Source organism: Micromys minutus (assembly GCF_963924665.1).
Source record: "Micromys minutus genome assembly, chromosome: 22".
In the NCBI taxonomy this organism is placed as follows: Eukaryota; Metazoa; Chordata; class Mammalia; order Rodentia; family Muridae; genus Micromys; species Micromys minutus.
Window position 1 is genome coordinate 4,310,788 of NC_137957.1, and position 23,058 is coordinate 4,333,845.

The following is a 23,058-nucleotide window of genomic DNA, read 5'->3' on the forward strand; positions in this document are numbered from 1 at the left end:
AGCCATTGCTATGTTGTAAGAGTTGCTACTGCAAGGGTACCCAGAGCACAGAGAGTGCGTGGCGGCAGTGCTTGTGGCAAAGATTCCTTTCCGGCCTTCAGTGAGATGGTATCAGGATCTGCCCAAAAAGGCTGTGCTTGCACGCCAGATGCCAAGGCGCTTTCCCACCTGGACCAGCAGATAACCTGGGGCACAGGCTGGTGAGGCTGCACCGTGAGCACCCAGGGCTCAGAGAGTGCTTGGCAGTGCTTGAGGCAAAGATTCCTGTCCGACCCACAGTAAAAGAGTATTGAGATCTGCCCGGAAAGGCTGTGCCTGTGAACCAGATGCCCAGGTGCTCATCCACCTGGACCAGCAGATAACCTGGGGCACAGGCCTGGTATAGCTTCCCAGTGATTACCCAGAGCACAAAGAGTGCTTGGAGGCTGTGCTTGTGGCAAAGATTCCTTTCTGGCCCACAGAGAGAGGGTATCAGGATCTGCCCAAAAAGGTTGTGCTTGCACACCAGACGCCAAGGCACTTTCCCACCTGGACCAGCAGATAACCTGGGGCACAGCCAGGTGAGTAGCCAGAGCACAGAGAATATTTGGTGGTGGTGCCTGGGCCGGTGTCAGAGAGAATCCTGGTCTTCCTGGGAGAGGTGGTACTGGAAGATCGCCTGCACAGTCACGTTTACAGCTGGACCAGAAGTGACCCTGACACATAAACCCAGGGAGAGCACACCTGTAGTTCTCAGTGATCAGAGAGTGCTGTGCTCTCTGAAAAAGGGTCCTTTTTGGCCTAGAGAAAGAGCCTGGTCCATGCCACTAATACTCAGGAGCAATGGGCAAAGGACTGACCTCCCATAACAGCCTCACAAGAACTCCCACACCTAAGACCACAAAGACAACTGAGCCATTGTCACCAGAACTTAGTGCTCACCCTCAAAAAGCCAAACACTCAAAAACAACTTTCTTCCTGAGCCCAAGGGCCCTCAGATCCATGGGAGAGACAGACCCCAGTCAGTGACAACAAGACCACATGTAATAACAGATAACAAGATAGTAAGATAGAAGGAAACAAAAGCAATGGAAACCAAGATAACCTGGCAACATCAGAACCCAGCTCTCCCACCACAGCAAGTCGTGGATTGCCAAACATTCCAGAAAAACAAAACTCAGACTTGAAATGATATTTCATGACACAGATGGAGACCTAGGAGAAGAGCATGAATAAATCCTTTAAACAAGCACAGGAGAACACACATAAACAAATAGAAGCTCTTAAGGAGGAAACAAAAAAAATCACTCAAAGAACTACAGGAAAACATGACCAAATTGAAAATAGAAATAGAAACAATAAAGAAAACAAAAAAGAGACCACCCTGAAGATAAAAACATAAAAAAGAAATCAAGAGTCACAGATGTAAGCATTACCAAGAGACTATAAGAGATAGAAGAGAAAATCTCAAGGGCCGAAGACAACATAGAAAACGTAGATAACAGGCATAAAACAAAAAGCTCCTAACACAAAATGACCAGGAAATCCAGGACACAATGAAAAGACCAAACCTAAGGATAATAGAAATAGAAGACAGCAAAGAATATCAACTAAGGGTCACAGTAAATATGTTCAACAAAATTGTAGAAGAAAACTTCCTTACCCTTAAAATGACATGACCATGAGCATAAAAGAAGCCTACAGAACTTCAAATAGAGTGGCCCAGAAAAGAAGTTCTTACATAATAGCCAAAATACCAAGTGTTCAAAACAAAGAATACTAAAAGGAGTAAGAAAAAAAGGTCATGTAACATATAAAGGCAGACCACTCAGAATTACACCCGACTTCTCAACAGAGAATATGAAAGCTAGATCCTGGACAGACATCATACTGACTCTAAGTAAACACATGAAATTTCAAAGAAAATTGATCCATCTAGAGAAAAATCATCCTTAGTGAGGCAACCCAGTTATTAAATTGCAGTCACTGATAATTGGATACTAAGCCCAGAAAGCTCTTAACACCCCAGAAACAACTCACAGGCCATATGAAGCACAAGAAAAACAAAGGCCAAAACTGAAAGCCTAAGTCATTCTTAGGGAAAAAAATAAATGTAGCCACTCTAATATCAAATAAAGTAGACTTTCAACCAAAGGTTATCAAAAAATAAGGAAGGACACTTTTTACTCATTAAAGGAAAATTTTATCAGGATAAATTCTCAATCATAAACATATAAGCTCCAAATACAAGAGCACCAATATTCATAAATGAAGCCCTACTAAAGCTCAAAAAATACATTGCATACCACGCAATAATAGTGGGAGACTTCCCCACCCCACTCTCATCAATGGACAGATCATGGAAGCAGAAACTGAACAGAAATGCAGTGAAACTAGCCGAGTTAATGAACCAATTGGAATAAACAGACATCAACAGAACATTTCATCCTACAACAAAAGAATACACCTTTTCAGCACCTCACGGCACAGTTTTCAAAATTGACCATATAGTCAGTCACAAAGCAAGCCTCAATAGATGAGAAGATTTAAATACTTTCAATGCATTCTATCAGATCTCCATGGACTAAGGCTAGTCTTTAATAACAACAAAGACAACAAAAAGCCCATATATGCATGGAAAATGAACAATGCTCTATTAAACGATAGTATGGCTAAAGAAGAAAGAAAGAAAAAAAAGAAAGAAAGAAAGAAAGAAATTAAGAATTTTCTAGAATTTAATGAAAATGAAAGCACAACATACCCAAACCTATGGGATACAATTAAAGCAGTAATAGGAAGAAAACTCATAACTCTGAGTGCCTCCAAAAGGAAACTGGAGAGAACATACACTAGCAACTTGACAGCACAGCTGAAGGCTCTAGAACAAAAAGAAGCAGATACACCCAAGAGAAGTAGATGGCAGGAAATAAACTCAGAGCAGAATTAAACCAAGTAGAAACAAAAGGAACCATACAAAGAATCAACAAAACAAGGAGCTGGTTCTTTGAGAAAATTAACACGATCAATAAACACTTAGCCAGACTAACTAGAGGGCAAAGAGAGAGTATCCAAATTAACAAAATCAGAAATGAAAGGGACATAACAATAGAAACAGAGAAAATTGAAAAAATCATCAGATTCAACTACAAAAGCCTATATGCAACAAAACTGAAAATCTGGAGGAAATGGATAAATTTCTAGATGGATAGCAGATACCAAAGTTAAACAGGACCAGATAAACCATCAAAACAACCCAAAAACACCTAAAGAAATAGAAGCAGTCATCAAAAGTCTCCCAAACAAAAAAGCCCAGAACCAGATAGGTTCAGGGCAGAATTGTATCAGATATTTATTGATGAAATAATACTGATACTCTATAAACTATTACACAAAATAGAGTCAGATGGAACACTACCCAACTCATTCTTCTAAGCCACAATTACTATCATACCTAAACCACACAAAGACTGTGCAAGAAAAGAAAAATTTAGACTAATCTCTTTTATGGACAATGATGCAAATATACTTACTAAAATTTTTTAATCCAAGAACATATCAAAACAATCATTCACCATAATCAAGTAGGCTTCATGCCTGGGATTCAGGGATGGTTTAATATATGGAAATCCATCAACATATTCCACCACATAAACAAACTCAAAGAAAAAAAACACATGATCATGTCACTTTATGTTGAGAATGCATTTGAAAAATTCAACACCCCTTCATGTTAAAACTCTTGGAAAGAGCAGGAATCCAAAGCCCATACATAAACAAAATAAAGACAATATACAGAAAACCAATTGCCAACATCAAAATAAACACTGAGAAACTTGAAGCAATCCCACTAATATCAGAGAACAGACAAGGCTGCCCACTCTCCCCCTACCTATAGCATTGGAAGTCCTGGCCAGAACAATGGGAGAGCAAAAGGAGATCAAAGAGATAGAAGTCCTAAAGAAAGAAGTAAAAATATAACTATTTGCAGATGGTGTGAAAGTATACTTATGTGACCCCAAAAATTCCACCAGAGAATGTTTACAGCTGATAAACAACCTGACCAAGTGGCTGGAAAAAAATTAACTCAAACAAATCAGTAGTCCTCCTCTACTCAAAGAATAAATATTCTGGGAAAGAAATTAGGCAAAAGATACATTTCACAATAGTCACAAACAATAAGAAATACCTTGGTGTGACCCTAACTTAGCAAGTGAGAGACCTGTATGACAAGAAATTCCAATCTCTGAAGAGGGAAATTGAAGATCTCAGAAAATGGAAAGATCTCCCTTGCACATGGATTGGCAGGATCAACATTGTAAAAATGGTCATCTTACGTAAAAGTAATCTACAGATTCAATGCAATCCTCATCAAACTTCCAAGTCAATTCTTCATAGAGTTAGAAAGAGCAATTTGCAAATTCATCTGTAATAACAAAAAATTTAGAATATCAAAATCTATTTTCAACAACAAGAAAACATCTGTGGGAATCATCATCCGTAACCTAAAGTTATATTTCAAGGCAACTGCATTTAAAAGCACATGGAACTGTAACAGAGATTGGCAGGTAGATCAATGGAACAGAATAGAAGATTCAGAAATGCTGGCGAGGATGTGGACAAAGAAGAACACTTCTCCACTGTTGGTGGAGTTGTAAACTGTTACAACCACTCTGGAAATAAGTCTGGCAGTTCCTCAGAAAATTGAAGACCCAATTATTCCACTTCTGGGCATATATTCCAAAGATGCTCCAACATACAATAAGAACACATGCTCCATTATGTTCATAGCAGCCTTATTTATAATAGCCAGAAGCTGGAAAGAACCCAGATGTCCTTCAGTAGATGAATAGATAGAGATATTGTGGTACACAATGGAGTACTACTCAGCTATTAGAAACAATTCGTTTAGGAAATTCCTAGAAAAATGGATATATATATAGAGAATATCATCCTGAGTGACATAACCCAGTCAGAAAAGAACAGACATAATATGCAGTCACTGATAATTTAATACTAACCCCAGAAAGATCTGAATACCCAAGAAACAACTCATAGACTATATGAAGCTCAAAAAAAGAAAGGCAAAAATGTGGAAACCTCAGTCATTCTTAGAAAAAAGAACAATAAATGTATAGCACCCTCTCAGAGTGGGGTACACCTAGACCTTAAATCATTAATAACTCAAGAGCTGAGAAGATAGCCTTATAGCAATTTTTGGTATTTAAAAATTATTATGTTTAATATATACACACCACAAAATCTTTGACTATTTCCATGTTACATTTTGTTTTAAATGTACCTTATGCTTATTGTAACTAGTAAGATTTCAATGCATATTATCAAACATCTTAAAAAATCAACTACTGACTAAAATATATTTATATAGTTTTATGCAAAAATGCTTTTAAAATTGTACATGTATCTCTTTTTTAATTAAGTTGTAAGGAAAAAACTTCTGAGATATTTGATTTTGAAACTTTAAAAAAGAGTTACAAATGATAGTAATGACATTCAGCAAAGTGAATCTTTTCTTGACTTGTTTGAATATACTGTCAATTATTTCTGGTTCCTTTACTGATTTATATTGATTTTTCTAAGAAAACTAAATGAGAAACAGTGGACAGTAAACCAGCTTCATTACAAGTAGTACTCCAAAGATCACAAAGAGGAATGCATAACAAATACCCACATATTCATTTTTACTGTTACATTCTTCACTCTACACAATACAATCCACCTGAACACCTCTCAACAATGCATGAATAAAGATATTCATCAAAATGCAATATTCCATCTCTAAATATGACAATAAAATCCATAATTGGGAGCCAAATCATGAACTAAATAAATGATCTAGAATCATTAAAACAAGTACCACAGGGTTTCTCCTCATATAAGGTATCTAAAATAGAAAAAAAAAAACTACAATGTGCAAATAAATGTTATGGAGTCTGCTTAGAGGGAGAAAGAAGTAATGTAAGAAGGGACAATTAAGGGGCACATGTATTGTACATATATACAAACACTCGATGAAATCTATTAATGTGAGTAAACAATGTGTTAGACAAAGTCAAGAAATAAAAACAAACCAGGCCTTTAACTCAGCACTTGGGAGGCAGACGCAAGCAGATCAATGTGAGTATTAAGCTACATTGCAAGTTCTGAGTATGCCAGGGCTATATAGTAAGACCCCATCTCAAACAAATTAGAAATAAAAGTAATAGTAATGATAGAAATACACATGCCTTATTCAGAGAAGCCACGTTTGAAAGTAGGTTTGCACTGAATGCTAAACCCTAGTTTATACCACATCCTGTAAGACTCAGGGAACATAACAGAAAATGGGGTTGTGAAAATTGAAGATTGAGAAGACAGGAGAAATGTGAGGGTTTCTTTCTGTCATGAGAAGCATCACAAACACATTCTCATAAATGCTGTGGTTCTCTATAGAGAGATTATACAGGGATAGACAGACCTGTGGGCAATTGTCAAGAGTAGAGAGGGAGCTCACAATGTTCAGTGACTCCATCTTGAAACCTTGCCTACAAATGAGGAAAGAACAGTAATTCCTATCAGTTATATACCCTCTGGTGATCTCACAAATTCCTAATGGATAGTTCCCTCAAGAAAATGGTTTAACATTTGGCCCTGGTAAAATAGAGTAGAAAAAAAAGAAAAATTAATATGAAAGAGTAATTTTTGGAGAGAGAGTTGGAGTGACAGAAATGAAAGTAGGATAAGTTCATAATAAATTAAAGTAACTGGAATCAAATATATGAAGCATAAAGTTGAAAAGTGACAGATTTTTTTTGCAGATTATTAGAACACACCCTGAACTTGGAGAATGGTTTGTTTACTACAAAAACCAATTTTAGTTGTGGTATGGATCAGTCTTGGAACACACTGTCAATCACAAAGTCTGGAATACAGACAAACCCTCAGTATACACCTTCAATCCCAATGAGAGTAATTTAGTTTGCAGAGGGAAGCACTCATATTGAAAGTGATTGCTGATTGAACGGTAGACAATGTGCTGCATTAGAGAAATCTGACAGAAAAGAATACGTTCAACTCTAATGAAAACGGTGAGAACGAGGAGCTACATAACAAAGAAGTGCAGAATAAAGAAGAAAAGATAGTTTACAGGGACAGTTGTACAGAGACAGGCTGAAGACAGAGGGAAAAATAGACACACGTAAGACAGAATGTTCTATAGAATGAAAAGGATCCAGAAAATTATAACAGTTAAATTGAAGCCAAACAGAGCAAAAAGTCGGGGGCTAAGAGAGAAGCCAGAAAGAATCATTCAGTTTGGAGAAGAGTTTGAGCCAGAACAACTAAGTTAACAAACCAGCTAGAGTTCAAAAAGATGAGAAAGGGTAAAGTTACACAGCAGCAAATCTCAGAGGCTGAAAATATTGTACACGTGGACTAAATTATACAGAGCCCAGAAGCTTCCAAGACCAAGACTAGGTTAGCAAACAGAGATATTAAGCCACTGAGACAAAATTTACAACAGGAAAATAAAAATACTTTTACAAAATGTAAGTTAATATCTTTCAAACACTATGCCTACCACGTTATAGTATGTACCTGATTCAAATGAATAATTAAAGTAAATATGTTCTGTATCCTTGCAGAGAGGAATTGAGATTGAATACAGGAAGCAGAAACATGGGAATTATCAAAGCTTCTCTACATGATTGCTTCCAAAGACATAGCTACAAAAAATAAAAACTTTTCCAATCTAAATATAACTTCAATTATCATTTGCTATCAATTAAATGATGGCTAATTTGGCTGAACATTTATTAGCCAATGAATTTATCAGTCCTAACTCACCGCACAATCTTATTCCCTCTCTATTGCTTCATTGTGTGATTTATTAGCTGACCAAGACATTTCAAATCTGCTCTTGCTCTGTATATATTGCCCATGGTGCATTTAGAGATGAACAGAAAAAAAGTAAAAACTAAATTTCAAGTGTTTCCTGAAGTGGTATGAGAGGGAAAAGAGGAGAGTCACATAATGCCTGTCTTTCCAGCTACATTTCAGTAACAGAAACATGAACACACAGGTGAAGCACTCACGGAAAATCCAGCAGCACCCTGAAGTAATCTTCCGCTAGATGTCCAGGTATTGTGAAAAGGATGAAACCACAGTCCTTCCTCATGTTGCCTTCGAGATTTTCATTGTGATTTATTCTCCAAAAGCAACTGGCTTTTGGTAAACTGCACAAGATGAAAGAAAGTTTCAGCAGCAGAAAAAAAACAATCAAAGTGTATACCTTTGTCATGTCTGCCATTCAGTAAGCCTGAACACAGGTGACATGTACAATCCCATGAACACACTCCAGTCATTTACTCATGTACACATGTGTCTGGTTTTTATTATCATTGCTCACTGCAGAGGTGACTCAAATTGACCATAAACCCTGTCAATTTTATCTTACCACCAACTCCCACAGTTTCTTTCTTCTGACTCTGTCCAATTATCCTTAGAGGAATGCAGAGCAATTGGCCCAAGGGTTTTACATTTGAAGTGAACGTGAACAATAAGATGGAAACTATGTTTTTAAGATCATCCATTCTTGCCTTAGGGTAGTGATTCAATAATGTTCATGGCATAGATGTTCTATGGGGATATGTGGTCTCAAGCCTGTGTCAGAAAGTCATTTGAAATCTCACATGTGGATTTCATCATGTGAGACAAAGTAATAAATGAGGTTTAAGAAATCATACATATCTATTCCACTCAGAGCCCATGCAAATACATGGCCCATTGTGTCTTCACCATCAATTATAGACAGAGTAGTTTTACACACTGACCTTTCTTCTATCAAGAAAGTAATCTGTAAAGATATACTATTTCACACTACTCGCACTTCTGAATTCTTCCTAAAATTAATGTGATTTTGTAATCCAGATAACCAAACACAAATAAAATTCAAAAGTTAATTGAATCATCCTTGGTCTAGAAACTTCTAGTTTGTGCATCAATGTCAATGCAGACATAAAACTTCATTCATATAGAACTTATAAAACGTTACAAACATTTCTGATTATTACCTTCTAAAAACAAAGATCTCATAGCGAAACACATATCACTGAACCCACTGTCCACTTGGCCTCAGAAGCAGGTCGGCTAAATTTTGATCTTCATTATTTCCTTGTTTCCTTCAAATTCATCCCAGTCACACCCAGATTTGTAGCAGACTATATACTGCAGCCTCCCCCATTCCTTATCCACTACCCATCTCCAGTGTATTATACATATCTTTCCTATCGAACTTTCTTCCCCTCATGTCCACATCATGTAGCAATGACTTCCAGAGGAGGATATCAATCCACCAAAAAACTTTTCAACACAAAATTTGTGTTGCATTCAAGATATCCATGGATAAATCGAAGCAAAGACAGAGAGAACAGCCAACCAATGACTGTCCTAACTTAAGTCCCATCACATGTGAAAGAGCCAAATCTGACACTATTAATGACATTTTGCTATATTTTCAGAATGGAACATAGCACAACAGTCTCCTGAGAGGCTTCATCCATATGTGGATGAAGGCAAATACAGAGACCCACAGCCAAATACCAGGTAGAAGTCAGCGAGTCTTATTTAAAAAGTGGGTGGTAGGATTCAGTAAAACAGAGTGGTCAAGGACACCACAGACTTACAAATTCAACTAACCTAGGCCCTCAATACAGAAGGGGCCACAAGGATCAGGGTAATTATAGAAGTCAAAAGTAGAAAGAAGGACTAGGCTTGACAAGCCTCCAGTGCCAACGCCTGTTGCTATGTTGACAGTGTGTGAACAAACCTTACAAGAATATGCTCAAGTGTTACAATTTGTAAACATGCAAAATGAAATGTCCCTTAATAGAGAACTACATAAAGAAGTTTGAGCAGAAGATTAGGCTGTGCTGTGTCGCAGTGAGATTTGAAAGCTGTACCTAGGTATCCCAGTAAGAAGGACCCTCCTGAAATTCCTGAAGGCCTAAGAGAACTGAGGAAGAAAAAACAGCCATCTACCTAGTCATGGTTCAGATTCACAGTGTCTAGAGGAAAGAAGCAGTTCTACACAGGCCTCAAGTGGCAGTGAAGGCAGAGACCTGCTTTGGCTCCACACAACCCAGGACCAACTCGAGGGTGACTGAGCAGTTTACAGAACTGTCAATACTTCCATTCTGCTGAGTGATGTCAGAGGAATGGTACCATTGCATCTGATCACACAAGGAGACAGAACTAATGGCAGCTGGGTAGGTGAATGTAGTGTGCGAAATGGTTGGAGTCAGATCTGCAGTGTAGAAAGTGTAAGGGGCCCAGGCTTCTTGGGAGACAAGAATCAGAGCAGCCTCTGTCAGGTCATAAGGGATTTAATGCGCCTGTTAATTTGCTCTTTGCCATCTTAGTGTTGGCTTTGGCAAACTCTAGGCTCAAGGTCTGTGGGTTCCTGAAACCAAGATAGGCAGGGTCACGATATGTCCTGTGCCCCTGAGGAGAGTGATGTCTCCATGGGAAGATGGTCTGCTGCAGTGTCAGGTTAAGTAGAAAAGATGGGGCACATTAAATTTGGCCAGTGTGGGAGGCAGCCAAAGGGGTAGGCACTACCAGTGCATCTGCTGCCTCAGGTTTTTCACTGAGGCACGAGAGTGAGACCAAGACAGCTGGGGGCTTTTTTCACTCATTTTTCCTAAAGGGCAGGGGTGCTTAAATAGGGTGTAGGGCTGGATATCTTGTATCTCAAGTCATCAGCATCCAGTGAGGTCACTACCAAGGGTAAGGGGCCAGGACTCTGCATAGTGTCCTCCTGGAACATGGTCTAGCCTAAGCAACCATGTGGAGTAGTTGTACAGAAAAAGCCTGAATGCTGTAGCTTTGTGGTGAGGAGTTAGAAACAGAGTAGAATTGATGGCTCTCAGTACAGAAGGAAACATTTACCACCATGACCACAGTGATAGGGTGGAGGTAAGCAAAAAAATCAGTATGAGTAGACTTGAAAAATTTAAGAGTGTGGCATAGGCAGGGTCATGGCCATGATGTTCTTTAATTGAAGGCATAGTGGGAGGGGGCAGAGAAAATTTGTTGGGTTGCTGAAACCAGGGAAATATCACCAGGTCCAAATGGAACCCTTGTAGCAAGAGTGAACAGCCAAAGGAGACAAGGCCCCAGATTGGATGTAAAAACACACCCACCCCAGTCACAGGAATTATATTGGGCTTAAAGCAAAACCCATTCAAGTCAAAGAATCACTGTGGTTGAAACCACTGACCCAGGGTCCTGGAATATCTCAGGTCATTGCAGCAGCAAGACCAGGAAAAAAAGGACCAATATGTTATCAGCTTACTGTATAATAAAGAAACCAGTTTGAAAAACTGCTAATAATTTATCCTATGTGTAAAATTTTGATAATGTCAACTAGAACATCCTAATTTTTATTATTTATTATGTTTGCGCAAATAGTCACATAATAATAACAGCAAAAAAATATTTTTTGTAAAATTAGAAGAATAGAAATACTACAAATAAATTGTTCTTTTCCTTGAATTGAAGTAAAAAAAAAGTGTTAACAAATTTAAATCCATTGCTGAATTATAACACCATGTTATCTCAATCAGATATCTAAAATAATAACATTTGGGCCTGGCACGATACTCAAGAAAGTATATTACTTTACCCATCCAGTAGAAAAGACTTCAATTTTATTTGAATCAGTATAAATATTTGAGTGAAGCCTGGTTATAGTTGTAAATATAAATATTTAATAAGTAAACATTTAAATCACTACTAATGCTTAGTCTTAAGATAAATATTGTTGTATTTTATATTAAAAATAGGAAAAGTGGGAATCCAGGGATACAGGCCTGGTGTGACTGAGACGTGAGTGGCCAGAAAACAGAGAGGTCTGGACCCAGCACACAGAAAGCGCCTCCCCCCTGTTTGGTGAAGGGGAGCAGGAACCCTGGAATATGGACTTCATATTTGCCTGGAAAACCATCAGAAAGGAAAGTGTAGACATAACACTGAAACTGAGGAAATTGACAAAATCATCAGATCCTACTACAAAAGCCTATGGTCAACAAAGCTGGAAAATCTGGAGGTAATGAATGAATTCCTATACAGATACCAGATATTAAAATTAAACAAGGACTAGGTAAACCATCTAAATAATCCAATAACACCTAAAGAAATAAAAGTAGTTATCAAAAGTCTCCCAACCAAACAAAGCCCAGGTCCAGATGGGTTCAGTGCAGAATTCTATCAGAAATTTACTGATGACCTAATAGCAATACTCTCCAAACTATTCCACAAATAGAGTCAGATGGAACATAATAAAAGCAATATACAGCAAACCAACAGCCAACATCAAACTTAACAGTGGGAAACTTGAAGCAATCCCACTAAAATCAGGAACTCGACAAAGCTGCCCACTCTCCCCCCTACCTATTCAACATAGTACTGGAAGTCCCGGCTGGAGAAATTAGACAGCAAAAGGAGATCAAGGGGATACAAATGGGAAAGGAAGAAGTAAAAACATCACTGTTTGCAGATGACATGATAGTGTACTTAAGTGACCCCAAAAATTACACCAGAGAACTCCTACAGCTGATAAACAGGTTCATCAAAGTGGCTGAATATAAAATTAACTCAAATAAATCAGTAGCCTTCCTCTACTCAAAGGACAAACATGTGGAGAAAGAAATTAGGGAAAAGGTACCCTTCACAATCGTCACAAAAACTATGAAATACCTTGGTGTGACTCTAACTAAGCAAGTGAAGGACCTGTATGACAAGAACTTCAAACCTCTAAAGAAGGAAATTGAGGAGGATCTCAGAAAATGGAAAGATCTCCCATGATCATGGATTGTAAGGATCAACATTTTAAAAATGGCCATCTTACAAAAAGCAATCTACAGATTCAATGCAATCCCCATCAAAATTCCAACCCAGTTATTCATTGAGTTGGAAAGATCAATGTGCAATTTCATCTGGAATAACAAAAGACCTAGAATTGCGAAATCCATCCTCAACAACAAGAAAACATCTGCAGGAATCAGTACCCCTGTCCTCAAGCTATATTACAAGGCAATTGTGCTGAAAACTGCATGGTACTGGTACAGAAATAGGCACGTGCATCAATGGAATAGAATAGAAGGTCCAGAAATGAGCCCTCATGTATATGCTCACCTGATTTTTGACAAAGGAGCTGTAAACATTCAATAGAAAAAGGATAGCCTATTCAACAAGTGATGCTGGTCCATCCAGCACTCAGCATGCAGAAGAATGAAAATAGACCCTTTCTTATCTCCTGGTACAAAGCTTAAGTGTAAGTGGATCAAAGATCTCCACATTAAACCAGATACACTGAAACTATTAGATGAGAAATTAGGGAAAACCTTAGAACACATAGGCACAGGAGAAAATTTTCTGAACAAAACACCAATGGCTCAAGCTCTAAGGTCAAAGATTAACAAATGGGACTTAATGAGATTGCAAAGTTTCTGTAAGGCTAAAGACACTGTCAAGAAAACAAAATGGCAGGCAACAGAATGGGAAAAGATCTTTACCAACTCCACATCAGATAGAGGCCTAATATGCAAGGTATACAAAGAACTCAAAAAGCTAGACACCAGATAATCAAACAACCCTATTAAAAAACGGGGTACAGAGCTAAACAAAAGGTTCTCAATTGAGGAATATCGAATGGCTTAGAAACAGCTAAGGAAGTGCTCAACATCCTTAGTCATCAGGGAAATGCAAATCTAAACAACCCTGAGTTTCCACCTTACACCAGTTAGAATGGCTAAGATCAAAAATTCAGATGACAGCAGTTTCTAGAGAGAATGAGGAGAAAGATGAACACTTCTCCACTGTTGGTGGGGTTGTAAACTGATACAACCACTCTGGAAATCAGTCTGCCGATTCTTCAGAAAATTGGACATAGTACTACCTGAAGATCCAGCTATTCCACTTCTGGACATATACCCCAGAGACACTCCAATATACAACAAAGGTACATGCACCACAATGTTCATAGCGGCTCTATTTAAAATAGCCAGAAGCTGGAAGGAACCCAGATGTCTTTCAGAAGATGAATGGATACAAAAATTGTGGTACATTTACACAATGGAATACTACTCAGCTATCAGAAACAATGACTTAACCAAATTCTTAAGAAAATGGTTGCATCTAGAGAATATTATCCTGAGTGAGATAACCTAGTCACAAAAGAACAGACATATGCAGTCACTGACAGTGGGATGCTAACACCAGAGGCTCGGACTGCCCCAGAGACAACTCACAGACTGTGTGAAGATCAAGAAAATAATAAAAAAAAGTCATGCTCAATCCTTACACACCAAGGAAAAGTTGATTAATTCCGGGTTACATCCTGTTTTACATGTACTTTTTGCTCATTGTAACTAGTAAGACCTTAATGGAGAGTATCAAACCTTAAAAAAAAAAAAAATAAGCCAAGCACTGACACAATTTTATTTGTATACATTCATGCAAGAATGTTTAAAATTTTCTTTCTTTTATCTTTGTTTTTTAAAATAAAGTTTAAAAAATAAAAAAAAAAAGATTCATTAGACTATTTATCTGATCCTGATTTGACTTTAGTACCTGGCATCTGTCTAGAAAATTATCTATTTCATCAATATTTTACAGTTTTGTTGAATATAGGTTTTTGAGTACAGTCTGATTGTATTTTGCACTTCCTCAATTTTGGTTGTTATGTCTCCAATTTCATTCCTAAATTTAGTAATTTGTATACTATCTCTTTGCTCTCTAGTTAATTTTCTAAAGGTTTATCTGTCTTGTTGATTTTCTCAAAGACCCAGCTCCCACTTTTGTTCGTTATTTGCTTGCTTCTTTTTTTTATATTTAGTTAATTTCAACCATGAGTTTGATAATTTTCTACCATCAACTCCACTAGGTTATATTTGGTTCTTTTTATTCTAGAGGTTTCAGATGTACTTTAAGCTGCAAGTGTACTATCTCTGGGACTTCTTTATGAAGGCATTCAAGGTTATGAATTTTCATCTTTGCACTTTTTCCATAAGTTTATATATGTTGTGCCTTCGTTTCCATTAAATTCTAAGAAGTCTTTAATTGTTTCTTTATTTCTTGCCTGGCCAAGTTATCACTGAGTAGATAGTTGTTCAGCTTCCATGTGTATATGTGCATTCGTCTGTTTCTGTTGTTATTGAAGACAAGCCTTAGTACATGGTGATCACATAAGATAAATTGAATTAATTCAATGTTCTTGAATTTGTTGAGGTTTGATTTGTGTCTGATTATATGGTTGATTTTTTTATAAGTTGCCATGAGGTGTTGAGAAGAAGGTATATTCTTTTGTTTTATGATGAAATGTTCTGTGGATGTCTGTTAAACCATTTGGTTTATAACTTCTGTTAGTATCACTGTGTCTCTGTTTTGTTTCTGTTTCCATGATCTGACCATTGATGAGAATGAAGTATTGAACCCTGCTAGTATAATTGTGTGAGGTTCAATCTGTGTTTGGATCTTCAGTAATGTTTCTGTTACAAATGAGGATACACTTGCATTTGGCGCATAGCTATTCAGAATTGAAAGTTCAACTTGGTTGACTTTTAATTGAAGAATATGTGGTATTCTGCCCCATCTGTTTTGATAACTTCTGGTTGAAAGTATATGTTATTGGATACTAGAATTGCTACTCCTGCTTGTTTCTTGAAATAATTTGCTTGGAAAATGTTTAGCAGCATTTTACTCTGAGGTAGTGTCTGTCTTTGTCACTGGGGTGTGTTTCCTGTATGCAGCAATGTACTGGCTCCTCCTTACATATCCAGTCATTTACCCTATGTCTTTTTATTGTGGAATTGAGTTCATTGATAATGAGAGATATTCAAGACCAAGGATTGATGCCTCTTGTTAATTTTATTGTTAGAGGTGGAATTATGTTTGTGTTTCTCTTCTTTTGGGTTTGCTGTAAAAAGAATAATTTCATGCTTCTTCATAGGTATAGTTTCTATTCTTGTGTTGGACTTTTCTTCCATAATCCTCTATAGGGCTGGATTAGTGAAAAAATAATGTTTAAATTTTGTTTTGTCTTAAAATGTTTGGTTTCTCCATCTATAGGAATTGAGAGTTTTGCTGGCTAGAGTAGCTGGCGCTGTCATTTTTGTTCTCTTGGCATCTGTATGACATCTGCCCATGATCTTCTGGCTTTAGAGTCTCTGGTGAGAAGTCTGGTGAACTCTGACAAGTTTGCCTTTATATGTTACTTGATTTTTTTCCCTTACTGCTTTAAATAACCCTGTTTTGTTCTGTACATTTGGTGTTTTAGTTATGTGGTGAAAGGAATTTATTTCTTTCCTATCTGCATGGTATTCTGTAGGCTTTTTGTATGTTTATGAGAATCACTTTCCTTAGGTTAAGGTACTTTTTTCTATACTGTTGTTGAAAATATTTTCTGGTATTTGAGTTGGGAATTTCACTCTCTTCTAAACCTATTATTCTTAGGGTTGTTTGATCTTTTTATTTTGTCCTGGATTTCTTGAATATTTTGAGTTAGAAGCTTTTTACATTATGTGTTTTTCTTGATTGTTCTGTCAATGTTTTCTATGGTATCTTCTACACCTGAGATTCTCTCTTCTGTTTGCATCTGTGACTTTTCTCCTTCCAAGGATTTCCATCTCCAGGGTTGTCTCCTTTAATGTTTCTATTTCCATTTTTAGATCCTGGACATGTTTATTCAGTCCTTTCACTTTTTATTGTGTTTTTCTGTATTTCTTTAAAGGAGTTATTTATGTCCTGTGTTTCCTTTTTAAGGACTTCTATTCATTTACCTGTATTCATTCTCCTGTATTTCTTTGGGGGAATTATTTATGTCCTTCTTAGAGTCCTCTATCATCTTAATGACATGCTGATATACATCTGAATATTGTTTCCCTGGTGTGCTGAGGCATCCAGGGTTTGCTGTGTTGAGAGAATTGAGTTCTGATGCTGACAAGTTGTATTGTTTTTCATTGCTTGTGTTTTTGCACTTGCCTCTAACCATCTGGATATCTCCTGGGTTAACTAGAATCATTGTCTCTACCCAGAGCTTGTCTCACCTGTGAGCCTGTGAGTCTGTAATTCTATAATACTGGGTGTGTCAAAACACCTGTGTAGTTGAAGTGCAACTGGGGGTGAGCCAAGTGGGTTGGGATTCATATCAGAAGCTTTGTTCCCTGTATGGGTGCAAACTGGAAGGAGCACAGGTCTCTGGCTGGACAGGACATCTGTGTCCTGGGGTCTCAGGGTCCCAGGTGTCCAAGGTATTGGGGCAGAGTTTTGGGTCTCACCTGTGACACGTGAATGATTCAGGACACCTGAGGAGTTAAGCTGCAACTGGAGTGTGTGCTGAGTGAATGGGAATTCAAAGCAGAAGCTCTGCTTCAGTAACAGGTGCAAACCAGAAGGAAGTTAACTACTCTCTTAAGAAGTAAAGAAAAATACAATCAGTTAGACACCTTTTTTAAAGAAACAAATAAATTACTCAAAAAACTATACTACAATAAAATTAACCAGGTAAAACAAGTAAATAAAACTATTCAAGACCTGAAAATAAAAATAGAAGCAATAAAAAAATACAAAGTGAGAAAATTGTTGAGATGGAAAACCTGGAGAAGAGAACAGGAAGAACAGATGCAAACATAACCAACAGAATATAAGAGGTAGAAGAAATAATCTGAGACATAGAAGGTATGATAGAAGAAATTCATGCATCAGTTAAAGAAAATATTAAATCTAAAGAATTCCAGACGCAAAAGTCCAAGAAGTTCACCACAGGGCTCAGAAACCATGGAGCAACTGGGGACAAGATCCTTCTGGTTTCCACTTTGCCCTGGAGTTAAGCCTATAGCAAAGCTCTCTAGACCCAATACCCACCAATAGAGACCTGGTCGCCTAGGACTACTGTCAATCCTAGATTCACAGACTCACAGGCCCATGAGAAGTACAAGCTCCAGTCAGAAACAGCAAGTCCAACTAACACCAGAGATAACCACATAGCAAGAGGCAAGTAAAGGAAACTGAACAGAAAACAAGGCTACTTGGCATCATCAGAATCAAGTTTTCTCACAGTCGCAAGTCCTAGAATCCTCAACACAATGGAAAAGCAAGATTTGAATATAAAATCACTTTTCTTGATGATGATAGAAAGAGGACTTTAAGAAGGAAATAAGTAACTTCTTTTTAAAAATACAGGAGAACACAAACACATAGAAGCCCTTAAAGAAGAAACACAAAAATCCCTTAAATAAAGACACAAAAACACAATCAAAGAGGTGAAGGAATTGGGCAAAACCATAAGAATCAAGAAATTTAAACAGAAACAATATAGAAATCACAAAAAGAAACAACCCCGGAGATAGAAAACCTAGGAAAAAGATTAAAGTCATAGATGCAAGCAACACCAACAGAATACAAGAGGTAGAAGAGAAACTACAGGTACAAAATATACCATAGAAAACACTGAAACAACAGTCAAAGAAAATGAAAAATGCAAAAATCTCCTAACCCAAAAGATCCAGGAAATCCAGGGCACAATGAGAAGACCAAACCTAATGATAATAGTTATAAAAGAGAGTTAACTTACAACTTAAAGGGCCAGTAACTATCTTCAACAAAATTATAAAATAAACTTCCCTAAGCTAAAGAAAGAGATGCCTATGAACATGCAAGAAGCCTATAGAACTCCAAATAGACTGGACCAAAAAGAAATTCCTCTTGTCACGTGAGAATCAAAACACCAAATGCACAAAACAAAGAAAGAATATTAAAAGCAGTGAGGGGGAAAGGTCAAGTAACATATGAAGATAGACCTATAAAATATAAAATTATGCCTAAATTCTCAATGGAGACTCTAAAAGGTAAAAGAATATGGGTAGATGTCACACAAACCCTACAAAAATATATATATACTAACCCAAGTTACTATAGCCAGCAAAACTCTCAATTACCATAGATGTAAAAGATAAGATATTTCAGGATAAAAGCTTATTTACACAATATCTTTCTACAAATCATCTCATAAAGAATACAATAGAGGGAAAACTCTAACATGAGGAGGGAAACTACACCCTAGAAAAACAAATAAGTAGCCCAAAAGAAGATAGCCACACAAAAAATAATTCCACCTCTAACAAAAATAAATAGGAAAACACAATCATTAGACCCTAATGTCTCTAAACATCAATGAACTCAGTTCCCCAATAAAACGACATAGACTAACAGACTGGATATATAAAAAGGGCCCAGCATTTTTTTATACAGAAAACACACCTCAGTGACAAAAACAGACACTACTTCAGGGCAAAAGGCTGGAAAACAATCCTCCAAGCAACAAGAAACAAGCTGGAAAAAATATTACAATTTTGAAAAAAGATAAAGAAGACACCTCAAACACATCAAAAATAATCCACCAAGATAAACTCACGATTCTAATATATATGCTCCAAATGTAAGGGTAACTACATTCATAAAAGAAACCTTAATAAAGCTCAAAGCCCACATTGCACAAAATGATACTGGGAGACTTCAACAATTCACTCTCATCAATGGACAGATCATAAAAACAGAAACTAAATATAGATACAGAGAAACTAACAAGTTATGAACAAAATGAATTTAACAAATATTTTAAAAATATTTCATTCTAGAACAAAAGACTATACCTTCTCAGAAACTCATGGTACCTTCTCCAAAATTGGCTATATACTTAGTCACAAAACAGGCCTCAACAGATACAAGAAGATTAAAATAATCCAATGCATCCTAACAGATCACCTTAAACTCAGACTAGTCTTCAATAACAACAAAAATGACTAACATCCAACATACAAATGGAAGCTGAACAATGCTCTACTCAATGATAAATTGGACAACAAATAAAGAAAATATAAAGATTTTTAGAATTTAATAAAAATGAAGCCAAACATACCCAAAATAATGAGACACAAAAAAGGCAGTACTAAGAGAAAAACTCATAGTTCTCAGTGCCTCCAAAAAAAAACTGGAGAGAATACAGTAGCAGCTTGACAGTACGCATAAAACAGAAACTGGGGAAATTTTAAAAAATCATCAGATCCTACTATAAAAGCCTATACTTAACAAAACTGGGAAATCTGGATGAAATTGACAGTTTTATAGAGAGATGAAAGGTACCAATGTTAAACCAGGTCAAATAAACCATCTAAATAGTCTAATAACCCCTAAAGAAATAGAAGCAGTCATCAAAAGTCTCAGAACCAAAAAAAAAAAAAAAAAAAAAAGCCCAGGACCAGATGAGCTTAATGCAGAATTCTGTCAGACCCTCAAAGAATACTTGGTAAAATACTCTCCAAATTATTCCAAAAAAGAAAAAAGAAACAGAAGGACCATACCCAATTTCTTCTATGAAGCCATATTACACTTATAACATAACCACACAAAGAACCAACAAAAGCCACCTCATACCAGGCAGATTGGCTAAGATCAAAAACTCAGATAACAGAAATGCTGGTGAGGATGTGGCAAAAGAAAAACACTCCAATATTGGTAGGATTACAAGCTGGTACATCCACTCTGGAAATCAGTCTGGTGGTTCATCAGAAAATTGTACATAGTACTACCTAAAGACTCACCAATTCTACTCCTGGGCATATACCAAAAAGATGCTCCAACATATATAACAAGGACATAGGCTCACAACATTTATAGCAGCTTTATTTATAATAGCCAGAAGGTGGAAAGAGCGCATGTGTCCTTCAACAGAGAAATGAATGCAAAAATTGTGGTACATTCACACAATGGAGTACTACTCAGCTATTAAAAACAATGACTTTATGAATTTTGTAGGCAAATGGATGAAACTAGAAACTATCATCCTGAGCAAGGCAATGCATCCACAAAAAAACATACATGGTATGCGCTCAGTGACAAGCATATACTAGCCCCAGAAACCTCTGAATAGCCAGGAAACAATTCACAGACCCTATGAAGCTCAAAAAGAAGAAAGGCCAAAATGTGGATGCCTCAGTCCTTCTTAGAAGGGAGGAAGAACAAAACACTCATGGGAGCAAATGCAAGGTTAAATAGAGAAACAGGGATTGAAGAAAAGATAATTCAGAGGCTGCCTCACTGGGAGATCCATTCCATATTCAACTACCAAACACAAGCACTATTGTTGATGCCAAGAAGTACTTACTGGCAAGAACCAAATATGGATGCCTTCTCAGGGGATCTGCCAGAGTCATACAGATAGAGCTGAGCACAGCTAACCATCAGACTAAACAAGGGGACCACAATGACGGGGCTAAAGAAAAGACTGAAGGAGCTGAAAAAGTTTGCAACCTCATAGTAAGAACAACATTATCAACCAACCAAATTTCCCACAACTCCCATGAACTAAAACACCAAACATTGACCACACATGGAGAGACCCATGACTCCAGTTGCATATGTAGCAGAAGACAGCAGTGTCTGGCATTGATGTGGATTTTTGGTCCAGTGAGGTCGTGTTTTCCCAATGTAGGAAAATGTAAAGGCACTGATGTGGAGAGGGTGATTGGGAGAGGGTGTACCTTCATGGAGACACCTGGAATGGGAGGGTAACTAGGAGCAGTGTGTAGGGGTAACAGTTGAAATGTAAATACAAAGAGTATCTAATTTAAAAATTGAAAATAAAACAAACCAACAAAGAAAGAGGACTTCAGACCAATCTCCCTTATGAAGATCAATTCAAAAATACCCAATAAAATTCTTGCAAACCAAATCCAAAAACACATCAAAACAATCATCAGTCATATTCAAGTAGAATTCATCCCAGAAATGCAGGGATGGATCACTATATAGAAATTCATAAACCTAATCTACTTTATAAACAAACTCAAAGCAAAAACAAAAAAACAAAAAAAAACAGAGGATTATCTCATTATTTGCTGAAAAGGCATTTAACAAAATTCAATACCATGTCATAGTTAAAGTCTTGTAAAGATCATGAAATTCAAGGCTCATACCTAAGAATAGTAAAAGCAATAAAGAGAAAACAAGTATCCAACATCAAACTAAGTGGAAAGAATCTTGAAGGAACCCAACTAAAAACAGGATCTAGACAAGGCAGCCTACACTCTTCCTAACTATTCGATATAATACTGAAATTCCTAGCCAGTGCAATTAAACAACAAAAGAAGTCAAATGGATAGAAATTGGAAAGGAAGAAGTCAAAATATTACTATTAGGAGATATGATAGTATACTTACCTGACCCCAAAATCTCCACCAAAGAACTCATAAACCTGATAAGCAACTTCAGCAAAGTGGCTGGATATAAACTTAACTGAAAGAAATCAGGAACTTTTCTCTGCTCAAAGGATAAGCAAGCAGAGAAAAAAATTAGAGAAATGACACTCCTCACAATAGTCACAAATAAAATAAAATGCCTTGGTGTAACTCTAACCAAGGAAGTGAAAGGTCTGCATGAAAAGAACTTCAAATCTTTGAATTAACAAGTTGAAGAAGACCTCAGAAAATGGAAAGATCTCCCATGCTTATGAACTGGCAGAATTGATATAGCAAAAAATGGCCATTTTGCCAATCTACAGGTACAATGCGCTTCACATCAAAATTTCAGCTCAACTCTTTTTTTCCTCTCTTACAAATTTATTTTTAAAAAAATAAAGATACATACACAGATTTTAAGGCATTTTGGCATAACACTATATGAATATTTTTGTCAGTACTTAATTCTTTTAGAGGTTTGATAGCATGCATTGAAATCCCACTAGTTACCGTAAGCATGAAGTACATGTAGTACAGAATGTAACATGGAAACAGTAAGTTTTCTTGGTGAGTATAGATTAAGCATAATGATCTTTGAATACCCAAAATTGCCACAAGGCTATATTTTTATCTCTTGGATGATTAATGATTTAAGGTCCAGGTGTACCACAATCTGAGAGGGTGCTATACATTTATTTTTTTCCTAATAAAAGAACTGAGACTTTCATTTTGGCCTTTTTTTGAGCTTCATATGGCCTGTGCATTGTATCTGGGATGTTCAGAGCTTTCT

The 23,058-nt window shown here is 36.9% G+C and overlaps 1 protein-coding gene across 1 annotated transcript in view; it reads right to left on the reverse strand.

The window, feature by feature from the left end:
* The window catches only part of LOC308435275 (vomeronasal type-2 receptor 116-like), a gene marked incomplete at both ends in the record, with an annotated part of 30,509 nt that extends 22,357 nt beyond the window's left edge, over nt 1-8,152 (reverse strand). The window contains one exon of the mRNA XM_080935947.1: nt 8,070-8,152. Within this exon, the coding sequence (XP_080792073.1) occupies nt 8,070-8,152 (83 nt within the window). The remainder of the gene's footprint in view (nt 1-8,069) is intronic.
* Between the last annotated feature and the right edge of the window lie 14,906 nt (nt 8,153-23,058).